This window comes from Hylobates moloch, unplaced genomic scaffold (genome assembly GCF_009828535.3).
Source record: "Hylobates moloch isolate HMO894 unplaced genomic scaffold, HMol_V3 SCAFFOLD_11, whole genome shotgun sequence".
Taxonomy (NCBI): domain Eukaryota; kingdom Metazoa; phylum Chordata; class Mammalia; order Primates; family Hylobatidae; genus Hylobates; species Hylobates moloch.
This window is the reverse complement of record NW_026652286.1, coordinates 57,990,017-58,012,106: the sequence shown is the minus strand read 5'-3', so window position 1 is coordinate 58,012,106 and position 22,090 is coordinate 57,990,017. Positions and strand designations below refer to the sequence as shown.

The 22,090-nt window shown below is 42.6% G+C and overlaps 1 protein-coding gene across 8 annotated transcripts in view; it reads left to right on the top strand.

Moving 5' to 3' along the window:
- Positions 1-22,090, top strand: part of SYTL2 (synaptotagmin like 2) — a 118,775-nt gene that overhangs the window by 44,817 nt on the left and 51,868 nt on the right. For all 8 annotated transcript variants that reach the window (XM_032167072.2, XM_032167070.2, XM_032167067.2 and 5 more), the window contains exon 2: positions 13,480-13,970. In XM_032167072.2, coding sequence (XP_032022963.1) covers positions 13,870-13,970 — 101 coding nt within the window. In that variant the 5' untranslated portion in view covers positions 13,480-13,869. The remainder of the gene's footprint in view (positions 1-13,479; positions 13,971-22,090) is intronic.

Sequence of the window (22,090 nt, the reverse complement as noted above, 5' to 3'; positions counted from 1 at the left end):
AATGAAGGAGAATCCACAGCATGGGGTTTCTAAACAGGATGGAATAAACGTGAGCTTTGTCCCCCCAGCTCTGAAACAACAGTTTTCTGAGCTAGAACTCAGTGACATTAAACTAACAGTATGTAACTTATGCTAATGAAAGAAATACTAATTTATTACTTTATTACTGTTGGTTGGGATGAATAGTTGTTTACATTCATTTACGTTAATTAACCAAAGACAGTGGGTCTTGCCAAGTTTCCATTTTAAGAATTATATTGAACACTGATGATCACAAAGAGATCCAGTGTGCTTCTCCCCTGCTCTCTGAAGTGTCTAAAGGTGAAACCATCCTTAGACTACACTGGTCAGGAAGCCTCAAGAGATGCTCTCAACACTTTGGTAACTATTTATGTTTTTTTCCACTACTATGTATAAGGTTCAATGTGGCTAAAAATGGACAAAAACCCTTCCCTCGAAGAGTCTAGAAGTGGGAATTTGATATATCTATAAGTTACCAAATGTTAGTTATTGAATAATTACTGTGTTGGGCACCTATATATAAGCATTAATTTTCTTGACAACCCAGTAAGATAGGTATGATGCCCATTTTACAGATGAGAAACCTGAGGCTCAGGGAAGCTAAGTAACTTGTATAATAGGGCCACATTATATTCGAGTCTATCTGACTCTAGAGCCTGGGCTCTTTACTACTTCAGATGAGAGATGTACAGATAAGTATTATTAGGGCTCAGTGAAAGAGAAAATGTTGCCTGCTTGTGGTAGGGGTATTTGTGAGGGGAAATGGGCTGCAGGAGCAGTTTCATGGAGAAGGTGTCATTTACGCTGGGACTTGAGTGATAGGAAAGGTTTGGATGTGTGCAGATATAAGGTAAAGACATTCCAAGTACAGAGAATGGCATAAACAATGGTCTGGCGATGATAGTGTAGAGGTGATATGTGGGGAGTGGATGGGCTGTAGTTTAAGGGGTAGGAACGGTCCTGTAGGAAAGAAGATTGGATAGGGAACTTGGAATGAAATGAGAAGAATGCCAATACTGGAGTAAGGGATTTGGACTTCTCTGCCATCAGGGAAGTGCTAGGGAAGGTTTTCGAGTCAAGCCATGGCATGATGAGAGTGGTGCTTTGGATATGAGTCTAGCTGGATTGTGTATGGTAGACAGAAATGAGGGAGAACCAGGAGTGAATGAAGCCATGTTCAGAGAAAATTACAACCCCCTACATGAATGGTAGACAAGGAGAGAAAGAGTTGTACTGGAGGGAGATCGCACAGGTTCAGTCTGGCAATGATTGGTTTTTAGGATGAGGAGAGGAAAGCATCCACAGTGTCACCTCAGAGTTACTTACGAGGATGTACTTAGTTAACAGGTTCCAGGCAGCACGCTGGGGATTTGTATAGCAGATGCAATACGAATCCAACAGCAATAACTTGACTTGAGCACACCCTGAGCATGACTGTGTGACACATTTACCTGAATGTGTGTTCAGAGTTCTGAGCTAATGAATCTGGGAGTGGCCAATCTGGAGATCTATTCCTTATCTATGAGGAACATCTGAGCCCCCAGCTGTCCTGTTAAATGAGGCCCTTTGTTTTGGGTTAAATGATGGTTGCCAGGTGGAGGTTGTTAGGGGAAGGGTGCTAAGTGAAAATGCTATATAAGCTGTATGTTTTTGCAAGTGGTTGTGGTTCTCCTGCCCAGCCTACCACCACGGGCCTGTGCGGTTATTCTGTCCAGCCTGCTGCCCCTGGACTGGTGGTTCTCCTGTCCAGCCCGCCGCTACTGGACTCTCTCTCCTGTGTGTAAGCCCCTGATAAAACCCCATGTTTCATTTGCAGGCTTTGGGTCTCTTCTTCAGCCTCTTAAACTGGGTGCCATCCTTGTTGGAGTCAATAGGGGTTTGGCACAACTCAGAGATGGACTCAGAGATGAATAAGTAACATTGTGTCCTCAGACTGTGTATTAATTTTCTATTACTGCTGTGATGAACTTAGGGGCTTAAGACAACACAAACTTATACAGTTCTAGAAGTCGGAAGTCTGAAATGGATCTTACAGGCTAAAATCAACAGATCAACAGAGCTGAGTTCCTTCAGGAGGCTCTAGGGGAGAATCTGTTTCCTTGCCTTTTCCAGCTGCTACAGGCTGTCTGCATTCCTTGGCTCATGGCCCCTTCCTCCATCTTCAAAACACATCACTCCAACATTTTCAGCTTCATATCTCCTCTCTCTCCTTCTGACTATTCTAATTCCTTCATATAAGGACCTTGTGATTACATTGGGCCTCATTAGATAATCTAGGATAATATCCCCACAAGATTCTTAATGGTGATATCTACAAAGTTTCTTTTACCATGTAAGGCAGCATATCTTCAGGTTCCAGGGATTAGGATGTGGACATCTTTGGAGGACCGTTATTCTGCCTACCATAGAATTAACATATTTATGGAAGATAACTTACCAAACTTTTTTGTACAGCCTTTTTTTGGCCTTTTCTGTATTCCATTGAATTGTTTTGCTTTTTTTCTTTCTGATCTTTTTTTCCTCTTCTTCGTTTACTCAATAAATGAGGCGCCTGCTGTATGCCAGGTACCCTGCTATGTGCAAGAGACACAGGATACCAAAGCCTTTCTGCCCACTGCTGGAAGAAGCTAGAGGATGGCTGTTACTGCAGAACCAGAGACCAAGATATCAAACTCTTGGCTTTTGATTCTCTGAGGTTGGGGTCCAGGCCTAAGATGGAAAGATTTAAGAGAATTCTTGTGTTTGAAGAATGAGATCCTTTCACCAAACTTTTCTCCTACCAATACCCCATCTCAAATTTAGAAGATTTAAAAACCCTCCTCAAAGGTCCCTGCAGTGGGCGGTGGGAGTGTATGTGCATGCAGAAACCAATAATTTGACTCATTGTTAAAATGGTGTAGGAGGTTAGAGGATAGGAAACAGTCTAGTGAGGTAAATAGAAAAGGTAGCAGCAGTAATTCTCCAACCTTATAATGGCATGGAAAGGTGATTGAGTTAGTGAAATGTTGGGGATTTATTTATTGTCATTAGGTGTTTATGGAGCACTTACTGTGTCCCAGGCCATTTTACTTACAGCATAATGTCATCCTCATGGTAACCCTGTAAGGTGGATCTGTTTTGCTGCCCATGTTGAATAGATGAAGAAACAAACGAGAGTCATTGGGGAAACTGCCAAAGAACTAATAGATTAATCCACTTCCAATTATCTTTTGACTCCAAAGCCACAAGTGCATTCTACTACATCACAACCCTTCTTCTGTTGGGGGTATAGAAAATGAATATGGTAGACATTATTTACCTGTGTCAGTTTCAAAATCAGTGTCTCTTTAGAGGATGGTGAGGATCAAGGAAGATCTTGCACACAGTAGAGGCTCGATGCATCTTTAATGGGGCAATTTGGCCTGACCAGATGGAATTGAGCAGGTCTGGGACTACGCTGAGGCAGGTGAAGTGCCTAGAGCACAAAGTCTTTGGAGACAAGGTCGTGCAAGTGCTGATGCTCACTTGTAGCACCCTGATAGTGAGTGTCTCTTTAATTATATGCCCTGGGTGTCTTACTCTTAAGGAGACACTCACTCTCAGAATGCTGCAGGTGCAGAGTGCTGAGCTCACATGACCTTGCCTCTTTATATTTTGTGCCCTGGGTGCCTTGCTTGCCTCACCTATAGGTCCTGGATTTGAGCAGAAGCTAGCAGTGGGAGAGAACCGGTTAAGTTGTTTTAATTCTGGCTGCATATTACAATCATCTAGGCACCATTCTGAAAAATATCCTAGGTGGCAGTCTCCCCCAGGCCATATAAATCACAATTGTTGCGGGGGAGAGGGAGGATGAAGAGACCTGGGCATTGGTATTTTTAGAAAAATCTTTTCAGATGATCCTAATGTACAGCCAGTTTTTGGAACCCCCAAGTTGGTACATTTGGGGAGAGTCCCTCATTCCCAGTCTGGTTAGGAATGTACGTGATTGTACCAAAAGTGAGGCTTTCTCACTTTGAGTTTTTCTGTGGTCCTTTTAAGGTCTCAGCTGGTGATGGCTACAGTTCAGTTAACTTTATGATCCTGAGTTTAATTCCAGCCTAGTTAATAAATCAGCTTGTTCTTCCACTCCCTTCCTTTGAATCTGAAACCTAGAAAATAATTAAATCTGATATTCATCTGTAATTTGGGCTGTTATCAGTGTTTGGTTTTTAGGGGTGCTGTGAAATGCAGCCCAAACCATTTATTAGCCAGTGTGCAAATTCTTATTTATGTTGAAATTGTATATGTCCTAGAGGGTAAAGGAGATCTTCTCTGCATGTCCTAGCTCCAACGTTAGGCAGTTGTATGACGTTAAGCAATTGGTCTAACCCTTTTTCATCACAGATTCCTCATCCACGCAAAGAATTAGTTACGACCCTATGATTTGACTGTTACTTTATTTCATGTGTTTTCTCTTGTAACAGCTGAAAACAATTGATATACAAATATGTGTGTTTAACTTTGACTAATTGCTGTGCATTCATATCATGTGGGAACATTTTAGAAAAATGCAGATTCCTGATCAGCTTTGAAGAGTTTGGTTCAGTAAGCCTTGAGCAATGTCTGGGAATCTGCTGCTGATCAGCCAGATTTGAATACTGCTGTTTATTGAAGCAATCAAGAATATAATGAAAGTGATAGCTCTCCCAATTTAGATGTCACTGTGGAGTGTGCTGTTGACAGATACCGTACTTCTCTTCAAGGAAGCCTTCCCTGGCTCCCCAAGAGTACATTAAATCCTCTGGCTAAAAGTTTTATAGCCCACTGCCCTTCTGCTCTGTGAGACTTCTTGGGCTTGTTCAGTATCTGCCCTGCTTTCCAGAATCTAAACTCCCTGAGGCAGGGGACTGCATACATTATCAGAACTTTTGGCGCATACAAATTACCCTCTTCCAGAATGAGATCTGGGCCTGGGGTGGATGCTGCCATTCCAAGGAGAGAGGAAGTTTCTCTCTGGTATTTGGAACTTAGGCAAGCCTCTTGGTGCTTCCCAAGCTGTGTAGTTAATAAAAGCCCATGGATATGGTGGCTTTTGCAGCAGCTCCATGCAATATCAGAACTCTGTTCTATGTGGCTTAAAGTCCTTCGTGATATGTTGTCAAAGATAAGTCACCCCTTTTGTAGACTGGCATCTCTCTTCTACATATGATTTGAATTTTCAGCTCAGGTACGAAGTTTAAAATGAACTTTCAGCTGCCCATTTCCTCAGATCCTTTCTTTCTTTACTATTTTTGTTTCTTAGAATCCTGATCAAGAAAATATAGATTAAAAGGATGGTTCTAGCACATTTATCAAGACTGGCAAGCATGAAAAATTCAGGTTCAAATTCCCCCCCTTGACACTTTAGGCCTCTTGGGGTCCAACCTTGGTCACTTGCCCCATTTATACCCTGTACTCCAGTTACCAGCCTTCTTTTTGAACACCTTTATGGTTTCAGGGTCCAGCGCTCTTGCCCAGAATGCCCACCTCCTTCTCTAATACAGCCTTCAAGGCTCGCCTCATTTTATCTCCTTCCTAAATCTTTGTGGCCTACCTGACACTTGGTGTGTGCCTCCTTTATTAGTAGCTGACATACTTGTATTATGGTTAGTCATGTGTGATGCTGTCTCCTCACATAGCCCATTATCTTGCCCTTGGTTAACATATTTTATTCCTATGGGTATTGTAAGTTTAAACCTGTGGCCTAGCAATTGCAGAAAATGAGCTTTTCAGAAACCCAGGGATGTTATTGTTAGGTTTGAATATGAGATTAAGGAGTAGGGGGAATTTTCAGATAGGGTAGTCTTTCTACCTGTCTTTTCCTCTTCATTCATAATTTGAGACGACCAAGTCAGTTTCTAGAAGATACTAGCTGTCTGCTACTCAGCCTGGACCTGGAGGAGATGAATGAAGTAGAAAGATGGCTTCCATCTTTGGAAGAATCCACACAAAAGTGAAAGCTTTGTATTTTGAGATGCCTGTCCATTTTTAATTTTCAGTTGCTCTATAAAAAATGGCAACTGCCAGGCACGGTGGCTCACACCTGTAATCCCATCACTTTGGGAGGACAAGTTGGGCAGATCACGAGGTCAGGAGTTTGAGACCAGCCTGGGCAACATGGTGAAACCCCATCTCTACTAAACATACAAAAATTAGCTTGGCATGGTGGCAGGCGCCTATAATCCCAGCTACTCGGGAGGCTGAGGCAGGAGAATCATTTGAACCTGGCAGGCGGCAGTTGCAGTGAACGGAGATCACGCCATTGCACTCTAGCCTGGGTGACAGGGCGAGACTCTGTCTCAAAAAAAAAAAAACAAGCAACCTATTATTGGACAGATTATCCTTTCTTATTCTATCTGTATCCTTTCATTTGTTCACTTCTTTATAAAGAAGTTCATTTTATTTGTTCATTCAACTATTATTTTTTAAGAGGCTACCTTGAACCAGTCACAAGACAATTCTTTCCTCTCAAGAAGCCCAACTTAAGCAACACATTGCACTGAGTAATTTACGTGTTTTTTAAAAATAGAGCACTGAAGGGTCTGACCCACAGAAACGAAATATTCATGTAGCATTGTTACCCAACTGTGCATGGACAAAGTTTGCTTTTCATATAAACACGTTTCTGTGTACGCATATTACAAAACATTTTGATTGGGCTTAAGCATATAAAATGTAGGTTCTTTTAGTAATAGTTTCTGGTTCGAGGGATTGATACCATTCTAAGAGGCTAGTAGGCATGTATAAATACCTGCATGGTGACACAGGTGCCTTTTTTCCCCTCTATCCCATGCATATCCTCTTTTCCATGTCCATAAACCAAAACCAAAGGGACTGATCATTTCCTAATTCCTAACAAGCTGTCTTTAGAAGAGCATGCCATGCCTTGAGGGCTGATGCATGTTGCCCATAAGAAAGGACAAAGCCAAATGTACAGAGGGAGGAACAGCAGGGTGAAAAGAGAACAGTCTAGGAATCAGGAAACTTGGGTTCTAGTGTCATCTTTGCCCCTAACCAGCTGTGTATCTTTCTGAGAAGTAGGGGATTAGTGATGCAGTGAAAGATGAAAAATAGTGGCTTCAGAATCTGAAGGCTTGGGTTCAAATCATATTCTGGTTGAGTAGCCTTAGGCAAGTTATTTAACTTGAGCGCCAGTGTTCTCATCCATGGGATGTGGAGAATACCTATCTGCATGGTGGTCAGAGTGGTTAAACTAAAATGTGTGTAAAGGGCTTAGCACCGCCTGCTCATTTTTTCAGTCCGGAGAGAAATGACTAAGATCATCAGGGGCTTAGAAAACAACATGTGAGGAACAGTTGAGGGAACAACAAAGTTTTTTTTCCCCTCAACTAAGAAGAGGTGGGGAGAGCATGACATCTTTTTTGTAAACTATTATGTGCAAGGGAGAATAAATTAAATGTGGTTCAAGAGGGCAGGGTAAAATGGAGCCAATGGGAAGAACTTAGGGCAAGTCCAACCAAGTGAGCCTGAGAAGTGGTGCAGCCCAGCCGTGCAGTTAGCAGCTTTGGGCACGGATGCCCTGGCAGTGTGATCTGATGATCATCGGGCTGGTACACCGGAGGGAAATCTTTCTGCTGAGAGGGAGGTAAGCAAAGACTCTCTGATTGTCACATTCAACTTGTTCCATCTTTGGCTTCTCCTTCCATCCATCCTTTGATGCTGCTGTGATCCTAGGAAGTTTACAAAGCATTTAGTTTTATGCACAATGGTTTCGTAAGTGTTCCGGTGGGGATGAGCCTTCTTGTTGATCAGGGCCTTTTTGTTTGGTGGCATTCTCCCCAACTCAAGCATATTTGTTACTGCTCTTCTGTTGCTGCCCAGATTTTTTTTTTTTTTTTGAAGTCTTCATTCTTGATGTCATGGGACCGTCAGAACAATTTGCCTGTCTTCTAAAATCCTCATCATGTGAGAGTCACCACTTATGTAAGTTTTACACTCCTTCCCTGGGATCTGTTTAGGCTTTGGTACAACAACACTGTCTGGAAAAGGAGAAGATGCTATCTGTGTTATCTGGGCCCCTCCTCGCAGCAGAGCCTGCTGGGAAGGAAATTTTGTTGTTAATTAGACTTTAACCTGGGATTCGAATTTTAATTGGAATTAGAGTTAGAAGCCCAGATCCACTCTTTGCTGCCTATCACAGGCAAGCACCAACTATTTGGGGCCTTAGTTTTTCTCTCCAGCTTAACTTTTGGACAATTGACAAAAAGAGTATTGGCATTCATAGACGTGGCATGGTAGGGCTGACACATGGAAAATATGAATTAAGCACAGTCCACATTTGGAGTCCTCCAGTTTCCCTTTGTGCTGCTGTTTCTACTGCTGCTCCTTATCTTTCTTTGTCCTCTGCAGTGTCCTGAATTCTCACCAGAGCCTCACAGTAATCTTCACAAGGAAGAGAATATACCCATCATATGCATGAGATAACCAAGACTTACAGAAGTCATTCAACTTATTCAAACCACAGAATGATGTGAAAGATCTGGAGCTGGAACCCATTGAATAATATGGACCTAGTTTTTTATTTATGGGCCCTAGACCTATGTTCATGTTCAGGGGGAAATGGAAGCTCAATCCCCTTCCACCTGTGTTCATCATTTTTTTTTTCATGAACACTTGAGTGCCTAGTAGATGCAAGACAGTGGCAAGAGCTGGGAATACAAATCACTGGGAGACACAGGCCTTGCTCATAAACTGGCAAGAGACAAACATGAGTAGGTAGGGATTTGAGACCGTGTGATGAGTACTGTGACTGACGAAGTCAGGTGCTAATTGAGCACATAGGAGGGGCACCTAAGCTGGCTTGGAGGGGTTAGGGAAGACTTTTGTGCAGTAAGTGACATGTAACTTGAGACCTAACAAGTATTAACAAGGGAAATGGTGTTCAGGATGAAGGAACAGCACATGCAAAAGCCTGAAGGCAAGAAGAACTGGAAAATTTCAGAATGGCTGGAGCCTAAGGAAAAGAGCTTGGAGAGTAAAGCAGGTGCTAGTTCATGGAGAGTCCTACAGGCCACTTAAGGATTTTGAGTTTTAGTCAATGGTCCGTGGGAAGTTGGTGAAGGATTTTAAGCCTGAGAATGTGGCTTGGTCAGAGCTGAGTTTTAGAAAAATGACTCAGCATCATGCTGAATGGAGGATGGGTAGGAGAGGCTGAACCCGAGGAGAACTTGCCCCAGGAGCTCCTCCTGTGAACACATCAGTAATATCTGTGAACAATGGGTATGTTCCCTCCTACCCTCCCTTCCTTACTGAGGTTATTGTGAGGCTCTGGTGAGAATGCAAGACACTGTAGTAGCCAAAATTCTTCCCTCACAGTTTAGCACTGAGGTTGCCCCCGTTCTGACTGCCAGCTCTGGGTCGGTGAGTCTCTTATACTTAAGCAGAGAATGAGGGTCCACAGAGACAGGGGTTTTGTTCTGCCTTGCTGATTGGAGGAATCTGTGTGAAGAGGAGAATTAAATGAGTTGTCAACTTTGGGCTGGCTTATTCTGACACAACCATCAGCAAATGCCAGTCAGACATAAGCTTGGTGGCAAATGCCCCACTCAGCCTCACTCTCCTCATGTGAAAAACACAGATAATAAGACCTACCTTGGGCTGGGTGCAGTGGCTCATGCCTGTAATCCCAACACTTTGGGAGGCCGAGGCCGGCAGATCACTTGAAGCCAGGAGTTCAAGACCAGCCTGGACAACGTGGCAAAGCTGCAACTCTACCAAAAATACAAAAATTAGATGGGCATGGTGGCGGACACCTGTAATCCCAGCTACTTGGGAGGCTGAGGCATGAGAATTGCTTAAACCCAGGAGGTGGAAGTTGCAGTGAGCCGAGATTGTGTCACTGTACTACAGCCTGGGCAACACAGTGAGACCCTGTCTCAATAAATAAGACCTACCTCAGAGTGTCTTTGTGAGGATTCCATGAGATGTATGTATAGCGCCACTTGTGTAGAAGGGACCAAGTAAATGTTTGCTGCCTTTTTATCTGGCTTTCTTTAATGCTGCTTCATCTCAGAGTAAAAGCCAGAAGTCTTACTGTCCTCACAAGGCCCAATACAGTCTGACCTGTGTCCTTTCTGGCCTGCTCTCCTCCTGCTCTCCTGGTGCATTCTGGTGTAGCAGCACTGGCCACCTTGCCATTTCTTGAATGTGCCAGACAACTCCCACCTCAGAACCCTGGGATATCTGCATGGCTTGTTTCCTCATTGCTGTCACGTTTTTGTTCAAATATCACCTTCTCAATGAGGCCTACCCTAACCACTCTCTTTAAAATTCCTACTCTCCCTGAGTTATTATTCTCCTCCCTTCCCTTTTTTGTTTTCCTCCATAGTTCTCATCGCCTTCCAATGTGTTATAATTCAATTATTTGGTATTCAAAAACTTATTTTTATTATTTAGTTTGATTGTTCCACCCATTGGCATATGAACTCCACAGAGGCAGGAAGTTTTTCTGTCTTGTTCCCTTGCTGCACCTCCAGTTCTTAGAATAGTGCCAGGCTCTCAATAAATCTTTGTCAAGTGAGTGAGGTAAATGTTCAATTAGCTCCCATGCTAGACATCATCCAGACTATTAGAAGTTGGGTGAGCACCTCATACTGAGGAGTCTTGATTGCCCTCTGAGGGCTCTCTTACAGTTTGGTTGGGCACTGATTCCCGCCTACCCAATTAAAAGGGAAGGGTTCCAGCCCTTTACTCCTTTGTAAAGTAGAAACATTGCCCTTTGCCTCACTAACAGCCTATTTTAAGGGAGAAATTTTAACCCTTAGAGGCTTTGACACAGAAGCACTAGTTAGCTTGTATTCTACTTGAAGGTGTGGAAGCCAACATTGCCCATTTCAGCGACCCTGCCTGTTACCACTGCTAGACGACCTAAGTTTTTTGTTGTTGTTGTTTTCTTCCTGTCCACCACTCCTTGAATTTAAAGTCTCACATTGAACCAACCAAATGGCAGTGTAAGGCCTCATTGGGAACCTGGGTCCCAGAATGTGGCCTAAATCTACATTCTTGCCAGCCTTTGAGATCTAAGGAAGTTACTGCACATGAAAGAAAGGAAAGAATTGAGATAGCCGTCTCTTGGTGATATTGTATATTTGGATCAGGTTCATTTATTCATTTGCTCATTCATTTATTTGTTCACATTCCGAGACTCACAGTCAAGTAAGAGAGACTGAGAGTAGATCATCGAAAGAGTGGATGTGTATTTGGAGGAGAAAGTTTTTGTATTAGCAGGTTCCTGCTGTGGGAGTGTCGTATAACAACTCCCAAACCTCAGTGGCTTCCAACAACAAATATTTAGTTTTTTCTTTTATATCTATAGGTCAGCGGGGATACCTGCTTCAGGGAGGTCTGGTTCAGGTCTGTCCTTTTATCTCTTTCTGGAACCCAGGATGAAGAGGCAATGGATAATTGGGACAAGCTCTTCTCATGGCATGTGGCAGGAATACAAGAAGCCAGGTCAAACCACGAAAGCACATTTACAGCCTATGTTTGAATCACATTTGCTAACATTCCATTGGCCATAGTGAGTCACAGGCCAAGCCCAACATTAGGAGGGTAGGGATGAATTCTTTGCTTACTCTAGTGGGAACATGATAGTATAGTTCTGTTACAGAGAGGGAATGAAGAGTTAGGAATAATGATTGAATCTGCTGCAACTTTAACTCGGGGTATGGAAGTTATGGAAGTCTTCACGAAGGTGGTAACTTTGATCTGTCTTGAAGGGTAAGTAGTTTTCAAGATGAACAAGCAGGTAGTAGCATATGCAAGCACATGCAAATTAAAAAGCAAATGAAGTAATGTCTTAATATTTATTTGAGTAATTACTGTGGACAGTATGCAGAGAGCTAGAGGAAATTAAAACAAAGGTCATTAGATTCCCTGTCAATGAAGCCCAAACTTCATGGGGGGAGATCAGAAAGAGACATAATACAAAAGAGAAATATATTACTAAGTATAGTCTTACTCAGCTGGATGGAACAAAAGTGTGAACTCAGAGAGGAAGCTAGAATATATTTTTAGTAGCTATTTTTGGTACAGAATGCAAGACATGTGCTCTTTTTATATTCATTATTTCATTTAATCCTTACAATCTGTGAGGGACATCCTAATGTCAAGTACAAATGAGAAAACAGCTTCACAGTGGTCGGTAACTTGCCCAATGACTTATAGCTAGTAAGTGGTAGAAGGATAACTTCCCAGTAATTCTGTTTTTCAAGTAATTAATTTTTATAAATGTTATTCACTAGGGTACATACTCTTTTATTCTTAAGTAGGGCTGCTTGAAAATTGTTTTTTCTTTTTTTTTTTTTTTTTGATAAGGAATCTCACTCTGTCACCCAGGCTGGAGTGCAGTGGTGCGATCCCGGCTCACTGCAACCTCCGCCTCCCCAGTTCAAGCGATTCTCCTGCGTCAGCCTCCTGAGTAGCTGGGATTATAGGCGTGTGCCACCACGCCCGGCTAATTTTTGTATTTTTTAGTAGAGACGGGGTTTCACCATGTTGGTCAGGCTGGTCTCGAACTCCTGACCTCAGGTGATCCACCCACCTTGGCCTCCCAAAGTGCTAGGATTACAGGCATGAGCCACTGCACCCAGCCTGCTTTAAAATTTACTAAAGGTTTTTAGTGTGTATGTTCAGCACTGCACTTGTTAAAAGTGCCCCAACCTTGAGTGGATCACCTCCAAATTTCTGTAGGGCTGTGTCATTCTTCAGTTCTCACTTCCTTCCCATTACATATATATTGAAGATGCCTCAAAGAAAATAGGATTCTTGCACATTGTGCAACTGAAAAATCCTCACTTTGGATGGTGAGGTGTTTTGAAACTCTGCCTCTTCCTTTCCCCCAGTTTATATACACACACAGATAGGTGTTTTTCCCCTGAGAAATGAAAGTAGACAAGCTGGTTAGGTTCCTCTAGGCCCAGCAAAAGTTAGCAGCGGGACTGGATGAAGAATAACAATTTTCACTCTTCCGCAAACTATCTCTACCTAATACTAGTTCTCCTGTTAATATGGAGCACATATGTAGTACGGTGGAATGTTCCTACTTGTGAAGAGGTGAGCATTTAAAATTATTATTTCTAGATTCTTGCTTGACCACTGGAATGACATATCCCTGATCTTACTGACCTTTAACATGACTTTTTAGCCTAGCATCCCCAGAGTTTGCAGAGAGAGAACCAGTTCCTTTTTGCAACCATCCTTTACTCAGGTGGATCGTTAAACATTGACAGGCATTTTTGTGAGTTCTCCATCTTGGCGGTCTGGAATAGGGTTGAAGCATGTTTCATGACCCATTTACCATTTGCTCAGGAAGCCGGCTGAACTGGTTTCCTTGATCTCAGAGACCATCTTGCATGGCCATTTAAAAATCTTGTAGTAATGAGTAGTGCTTATAGGAACTGCCTCTCACTGTCTGGTGTTTGCTGTCTCATGATTCCCCAGGTAGGTGATGCTCTGATGCTGCTGCCTCTTATGAATTGACGACGGGTGCAGAGAGAGAATAAACTGTGTCTAAGACTGGACCAGAGAGTGAGTGTGCTGGAAGCCACCATAGGAGCAAGCGACCTGTTTGGCAAGGAATACAGCATCCTTCTGAGAGCCTCTTCTCAACATTATCCCACAGACCAGGACTTCCTCATGGGAAAGAGCACTTAGGATCTTGCTATCAGCTGCCCTAAACTTTTGCTGAGCCAAAATAAGACTTTTGATGCAGAACTGAACAAAATATTTCATTTTGGTTTCCTTTAATCTTCCTGGTTGCAGTCTTAGTTGTTCAGCCCTGAGAATTTTGAGCCACATTTGTTGCTATTATTTTTGCATGCACTTTTCAAAATGATTGACTTAAGCTTCCTGACTGAAGAGGAACAAGAGGCCATCATGAAGGTTTTGCAGCGGGATGCTGCTCTGAAGAGGGCCGAAGAAGAGAGAGTCAGGTAAGAGGCCAGAGAAGCCTTGGGCATGAGGGAAGGAAGAGGCAGTCTGTACGAAAATAGGACACTGGGTTTTTTTTCAACCATAAGTGGTAGTTCTGACTTGAAGACTGAATTTGTGGATTCCAATTTTAGGTTTACTTCCTGGACAAAACATTTTTCCTCTTGGTGCCTCTTAATTTATCCTACTGGACTCCTACCAGAAATAGGGTCTTGATTAAAAACCTAACTAAATTCCTTTAACTTATTAAATACTGAGATAAAAATGAAATGTATACAACCACATACATCTACATTTGTGTGTCTGTGTGTATTTCTATCCACTTAAAAAAACTGGATCTACTTTTTTTTTAACAGAATCATGAACCAAATTAGAATTTTAAAAAATTTTTAGAATTTTGAAAAGAAAATAAACTAGCTCACATTTCTGCATGCTTTCAGAAATGTTGGAATTGGTTTTAATGGCAATTGAAAGTATTCTCTGAGCCAATTTTTCATTTGTCTTGGGTCGCATAAAGAGGAGTGGCAACTTTGATACACTATTCCTGTTGGGTGGAACCCAAATGTTCCATGTCAACATTCCTATCACTTTCATTCACCTTTGTGGTCAAACAAGCACTAGGCCAGGATGCTGAAGAACTTGACTTTGTCCAGGCCCTGCCATTTACTGCCTGTGTAATCTTGGGCTTTGAAGGCAGTGACAGGCTTCCTGAATGTAAGTTAGTAGTGTTAATTTTATGATTCTCGCCCCAGGAGTTATCCAAAAGGAGCATAAGATATGTTCTTACTTCCTGGGACACAGGACCATGAATAATGGCTTTATTTTTACCATTTCCATATCTTGACACTGACTTAACATGGATGATTTATAAAAGAACATGCTAAAATTTACTTCAAACACTACAGAATGTCTGATTATGACTACTAAAATAACTTCTATATAGACAGTATTTAACAAGTTGTAAAGGGCTTAACATGCCCATTATTTTTTATGAGCTCACATACTCTTGCAGTTGGTGGGTGGAGTGGGATATAATTACCCCATTTGATGTGTCAGGAAGTTGACTTTGAGACAAGTCAGGTGACTCGCCCAATATCACACAACTGGTAGGTGTCAGAAGTGAAAATCAAATCCCAGTCTTAAGTACTCATTTGTTAACTCCACCTCCTCTCCTTGAGAAAACAATAACAGACAGGCCATCCCAGGACCTGGCAATGGAGGAAGGGGCTGGCTGTCATGGTGTGAAGTAGGCCACTGAGCTATGATGACAAGCAGTGGCTGTAGGTAGCAGGGATCATGCTGTTCCTCAAAGGTCCCTTGCAATGCACACCTGGATGGGGCTCTGCTGCGCCTTCTCCGCAAATGGTATGCCTTAAACAGAGTCTCCAGGAGAGGTGAAGGATTGTCACTAACCCAGGCATTAGAGCCTCTTGGTAGCATTAATCCTCTACCCATTCACAGTTTATAAAGCCCTTTTATGGATGTTATCCTCTTATGTTCCTCACAGCAACCCTGACATTTGGCAAAGCAGGGACTATTGCACCCATTTAGGAGTAAGGGCAGGAGGTGGGGGAGCATAGAGAAAATATTGATTCTTTAAGCATAAGGGGAAATGGTATTTCCTTTACTCTCTCAAAAGAAAATATGGGGGGAAGGACTTAGAAAGCAGTAGAGCTGGGACTGCACTGAGTCCCTCTTTCCACCTCAGGATGTGGGCCCGTGCATTTTGGAGAGGTGCAAGTACCTTTGATTCCTTCTGCTCAGGAGGTGTTATTTATGGTCTGCAATTCTCCCCCTCTAGATAGTCAGCTTACAAGGAGAAAGCCTCCTTTCATTCCCTCCCTCTCTTCTATCTTTTCTTGGCACCTGGGATTCCAAGCTGCTGAGTCTTGCCTTTAGTTCTATGATTCTGTCTGACTAGAGTGAAGGTGTTTCTTGGGCACTTGCATTGGTTGATGAAAATATCCTCAAAAAATGCAAAGTTCTGCCTGAAACTAGGCCTTATAAGGGGTGTGAGTGTGTACCCTCTGGCATCAGCCAATCTACAACTTCAGCGAAAATGGTGAGTCCCTTCCTAGTGTTGGTGTTGCAGACGCTCCTTCTGTCTGTTGTTTCTGAAGGTACCCCAGCAGCTGCCACTGGTGCTGCCTTTGTGTTTTGCTTTTGTGACTAAATGACAGGAAGAAGGATTGGATTGGTGAAAACCCTGGTGTGAGTCAAGCCCTACCTACCATCACTTTCCCAAGAGACTTTCTAGTTAGGCACCATGCACCTCATGTGGACTTGGTCATGGGCAGTTTCAGGACCCTGGAGCTGGGGAGCAGTGACAGTGCACAGACAGACGGCAGACCTATGGCTTGTGGACCCTGAAAAAGGCTCAACTTATAGCCTGACCCCCTCTTTGCTTTAGGCCTGAAGGGATTCGTGGGGATGGTTGTTCTGCTCCTGGGATGGTGGAACCAGAACTGGATCTCTGAAAATGTTACTCCGTGGGCTTTTGTTTGTCAGCGCCTTTTCCATTCTATTGCTGTTGTCTTTGCCTTTTCTACCAGAGTTATAGCCTAATAACTCTGAATTTTTGTTGTTGTTGTTGTTCCATATCAGTCATTTTACAGAAAAAGAAGATAAAGCCCAGAAAGGGTAAATGACTTGCCCAGGGCCACACAGCAAGTCAGTGCCAAAGCCATGATGAGAAATCTCTTGGGCCAGTGCTTTTCCCTCTGCTCTATTCTGCTCATCGTTGTTATTCTTTCAGAAAGGAACAGTAAGGGTTTGATCATGACACAAAAAACTCTGCTGCTTGGAACTGGAGATGAAACTGACATGCTTTTGCATCTCATTCCTACCACTAATGAACTGTGTTTCACTGGACAAATTATTTAACCTCTCTTGAGCCCCAACTCAGAGTGGGCACGATCATAATACTACATTTAAATTCAAAAGATTAAAGTCAGGATTAAGTAAAATAATTTTTAGGAAGCGAGAGATAGCGAGAGATTTGGTAAAGGATACAAAATTACAGTGACCTGATGACTATATGTTATGTATATCAAAACATCACTGTTTCCTCATGAATATATACAATTATTATCTGTCAATTAAATTAAAAATAATTTTTAATCTTCCTGGCACGTAATATGTGATAGTTCATTTTAATTCCTTTATTCATCACTCTACCTATACCTCCAAAAAGGGACAGGAGATTCTAGTTAGTAGACTGATTCCTTAGAAGGAAATTACTCCTAAAACTCTTAATTATTTAATGTAGTAGAACTTAGTTGAGCACCTATTAAGTACAAGGCACTGCTCTGGACAATGATATGAAGAGAATTCTAGGGTGATTGAAAACATGGCCCCAGCTCTCAAGGAATTTACTATCTAATGACCTTTGTCCATTTAATGGATTATCAGTTGCAAATTTAAAATCTCAATTTTGTTTCCCTAACATGACTTTATAGTGCCTCATTCCTCCTAGGTGTTATTCGGCTTAGAAACACATTATATAATTATATCAGCCCAATCAAAACATCATTAGAAAGGCCAATTTATTACTAAAATTCAGACTTTTCTTTTAAATACTTATGTTTTATAGACTTTGGAGTGTAACTCTCCCATAGCCAAGAGGACCTCACTAATGGATACACCACTGTTGCCTGCAAGACCAGATATCGCTTTAGAATCTTTTTCAGTATGGCTCTAGATGAGATCTGGCATTCAAATGGAAATGTTGCCATTCCCAATATGTCCAGTGCTTTGACTTGTTCACAGCCAAGCTCATTCAAGATACTTTGGAGATGATTTAGTTTATATGCCACTTCCCATCTTTTTTTTTTTTTTTTTTAAAGAGAGTTTCTCTCTGTGGCCCAGGCTGGAGTGCAGTGAGGCAATCATAGCTCACTGCAGCCTCGAACTCCTGGGCTCAAGTGATCCTCCTGTCTCCCAAGTAGCTAAAACCACATGTGTGTGCTACCACATCCAGCTAATTAAAAAAAAAAGGTTTCGTTACTTCCCATCTCGATTTCGTGGATAGGAAAAATGAGTGTTGCACAGAGACATATCCAGTTCCTAAATCACTTGGTCTGTTAATGGTAGAACATGGACTCGTACCCAAGGAAATAGTCACTGGGGTGTCTCTGGGGTACAGCTGAGACAATAACGGTTCCAGATCACTGTTGCTACCACACTGTCTTTTACGCTGCTCCACTACCTGTAGCCACAAGTACTGGACCCAGTTATTACCATGTATCGCTACACAGCCTGCTTCCCTAACACCCATGTGGAGACATTTCACAGACCAGCAGTGAAGGAGACATCAGGGTGGATTCTTTCTCTCTCTTCCACCCCTATCCTGTGTCTTCTCTCCTGCTGCCCTGCCCCACCTTTAAGGAAACATAACCATACATATACATATGTAATTTTAGTCTTTTATGGTTTGAAAATCACATACTCAAAAGGTGGCATTTCCTGTGCTTTGCGTCACACTGCCAGCAGGAAATTGCTGCTCATGTCTGTCTGTACACCACCACCAGCACTGCATCCCCCACCCCCATATACACACAACCACATCTACGGCGATGGGTGTTTTTGCAGTAGATACGATCTCAACCGCCACCACATCTTATGATTCTCAGCTGCCTCCTTAGACCTAGTTTTTTTTTTTTTTTTTAATGAAGGCAGTTGTCATTGAAGGACTAATTTCCAGGACCTCTCATGGTGTTTTTCTGTCAAAGCAAAGGGGAAAGGAACTAACATTTGTCAAGGGACTGTACATGGATTTTCACATAGATTTTCCTATTTCATCTTCAAAACAGTGTAGCTGAATCCACTTAACAGATGAGGAGATAGGGTTGAAGAGGGTAAGTGCCCTGCAGGATTGAAGCCTTGCTGATCCAACATCAAAACCTGTGCACTTTCCTTACACTGTGCTGCCTCTCAGCAGACTGCAGAGATCTATGATGTGTCATGTAAAAGGTGGATATTTCTTGTTTTCCACTGTAAGGAAGGTTTGCAGTTTGTTTCCCACATGTTGGTTTTCAGATTCTTCATCAAAGATTGAGTTCCTTAGGAGGAAGAGTGAAGTGTGACAGCCATCTTAGAAACCGAAATCATGTTTGGCTCTCTGAGGCAGGATTGGGTAGTAGAAAGTGTGTTGGCTGGGAGTCAGGCTGGCTTCTGCTGCCAGCTCTGTGTGACCTTGGGCAAGCCTCTTCACTTCTCTGGGCTTCTATCATTTTATCTAGAAAGTGGGGCCATTTGTAACTATCTAAGGTACCTTTCAGCTCTCACATTCAAAACAAACATCTGAGAGCACCTCCAAATCACACAGTCTAAACATCTTGCCCAGTATATTCTGGGCAAGATGAAAAAAGAAAGGCTGGAGAATGGACCAGTCAACCTATCTGGCCAGCAGCTGTCCACAGTTGACTAGATACTATCAACCAGGTCCTGCAGATGATGTTCGAGCTTTGCCTAGTCCTGTTGAGTAGCTGGAAGCTGAGGTGTACATAAGTGAGCACAAGGAGAAAAGGGGTAGGCTGAAGGCAAAGGTGTTGAATCCAGCCCAGAGGGCATTTCTGCTCTTCTGGCTTTCCTCTGTAAGTGCTCACACTCTTGGCATGAAAAGGAGTTGACATTGACAGTTAGGGCTGTAGATAGAATTTTTAATGTCCGATTCGAAGCAGATGGCTGGTATGGGAATTAATGAGTCAGTGAACAAATAGACAGGGCTTAGATATGGCTTTTAGCATACAGAAGAGGTAAAATGGCCATCTTGTGCAATGGATGAAATTCTTTGAACAACATGGTGAAATTGTAAGGATGAAATGATAAGAGGCTTGTTAAGTGTCAGATGTGTGGTTCAGCACAAAGCAGATACTGTGTGCTAGCTGAAGGAATGGGAGAATGAATGAGAGAATGACCAGGACATCCCACCTGGGAGGCCAGCAGGCCAGTGTACTTTCTGGATTGAGTGCTCTTCTTCAGCCCTCACTTCTGCCCACCAGCCCACCGGTGTTTACTGAGCATCTTCTCTCTATTTAACTCTCTGCTAAACATAACGTGTGTGTATGGAGAGGATGGTAAAGGATAAATGTCGGTCCCAAGAAACTTACGCCTTTCTCTCTTCTTCTAGATGGTATGATAATTAGAGAATGAAATGCTTATTTGGTTGATGTAATTAGAGTTCAGAAAAAAATGAGAGATGAACATGGGCTGGAAAACGAGAAGATTTTAACAGCAGCACTAGATAGTGGGATTTTAAAAATGATCTACATCTTTACAAAACTTAAACTTTGATGTTATACATATGGATTTATCTACGAAATATTACAAGTGACTAAGATAGAAAAAGAAATTGATTATTAAACCTAGTAGTGATAGTCATGTAAGGAAATATGTAAGTGGCACTTAACTACATTTGAAAGAATTTCCTGTTCTTTTGCCGCTTTAAAACAAGTGAGCCAGAAACCCTTTCCTTACTACAACGGCTACCAGCCTTTGTAGGGGCCATTGATTCAGGGATTCGATGCACAACCTGTGCTCATTGTGCATTGATCGTGGGCTTACAGACAGTCATTTAGGCAGGAACAGATCAAGGTTTGCACAAGAATCCCCACAAAGTGCATTTTAGTTGAAAAACAAAAATAAACAATCTTATGAAAAGAAATTGGGTGTTGTTCTGCTATAAGGGTTTGTGGCCTCCTTCAACAAGAATGCTGACCGACACCACATTTCATGATGTTTTTTCCTGTTCTGATGAGAGATGAGCATGTCCTGCTGCATCAGGAGGAGACACCATCATTGTGATGGGGTCTGAGGTTCACTTAATCTCAGCAGTGACGGGATCTTCTTGATCTCTTGCCTGACTCAGACGGGATGGCTGCTGAGCATTTATTTGTTCTTTGATTTATTCACTCAACAGACAGTTATTGGGTATCAGGTCTGTTCCAGGCTCCGTGCTAGGTGCTGGCGTTACAAAGGTGGTTAAGACATAGTCCTCACTTGCAAGGAGTTTGCAAAGACCACAGATTAGTGAGTACAACAGATGTGCAAACAGATCATTGGAATGTGATATAGTAAGGACTGAAGTGGAGGTGCTGTGGGAGCAGTGGAAAAGGAGAAACTGTGATAACTGTGCCCTCCTGAGTTAGGGAAATCTTCCCAGTGAGGCAGTGTTTGAGCTGGATTTGAAGGATGAGGAGCAACGGGCTGGACAGAGAAGTGAGGGAAAGACATCCCATGAGACTTCACATTAACTGGCCTTGTACCAGGATCTAGGCAGTACTAAGTACTTTCAGTTAAACATCTCAATCATCTCAGAAGTCCTGGAGGGTAGGTCTTATTTTCCCTGATCCTTAAAAACTAGGAGACTAAAGCTTAGAGGAGTTTGGTAAACTGTCCAAGATCCCATCTAGGGAGGGTCAGAACTGAGATTTGGATGTAATTTGGGGAGCCTTGAAAACCCAGAGTCTTTCTGCCACAACTTCCTGCCTCTGTCATCTACAGAGGTCACAGAAGAGCATTGGAGAATTGTAAGAAGCCGAGCCTGCTGGCAAGTGGGGTATGGGCGTGAGTGCTGGAAAAATGAATCTGAAAAAGTAACCTGAAGCCTTTTTACGTGGTCAAGAGCCTCATCTGATACTCCTCCACTCTGCAAGAACTGAATAAATACCCCCTATTTTCCAGACACTAAACAAAGATGTATTGAGTACAGACCCTGCCCCCAGGAACTCACCAGGGAGAAGTAGAAGAACTTCTCCATTCTGGAATTGAACTCAAACTTGGTCCTTTTTGGAGGAGAAAGCAAAGGTTAACCAGCAGTTGTTTGCTCTGCTGAAAACAGTGTTGAAAGCAGTGTCAAACCATTAGGAACATTTAATAAAAACCATGATCCTGTTGCTGACTGAGAACTATGAAGCGATGACGCTCTCCCTGTTAGGGTTTACAGATGGGCTGTCTGACAAAGAGAGGAAGTTCCTCTAACAGTTTACTCTGGGTGGAAGGACACTCTCCAGGCACGCTTGGGAGAGAGGAGACATTCTTGCTAGACCTGGGATAACTGCTCCCCCTCATTTTCCCACTCCCAGGTATGCCTGTGTGCAACCCTTACATGCAGCGCTGCTAC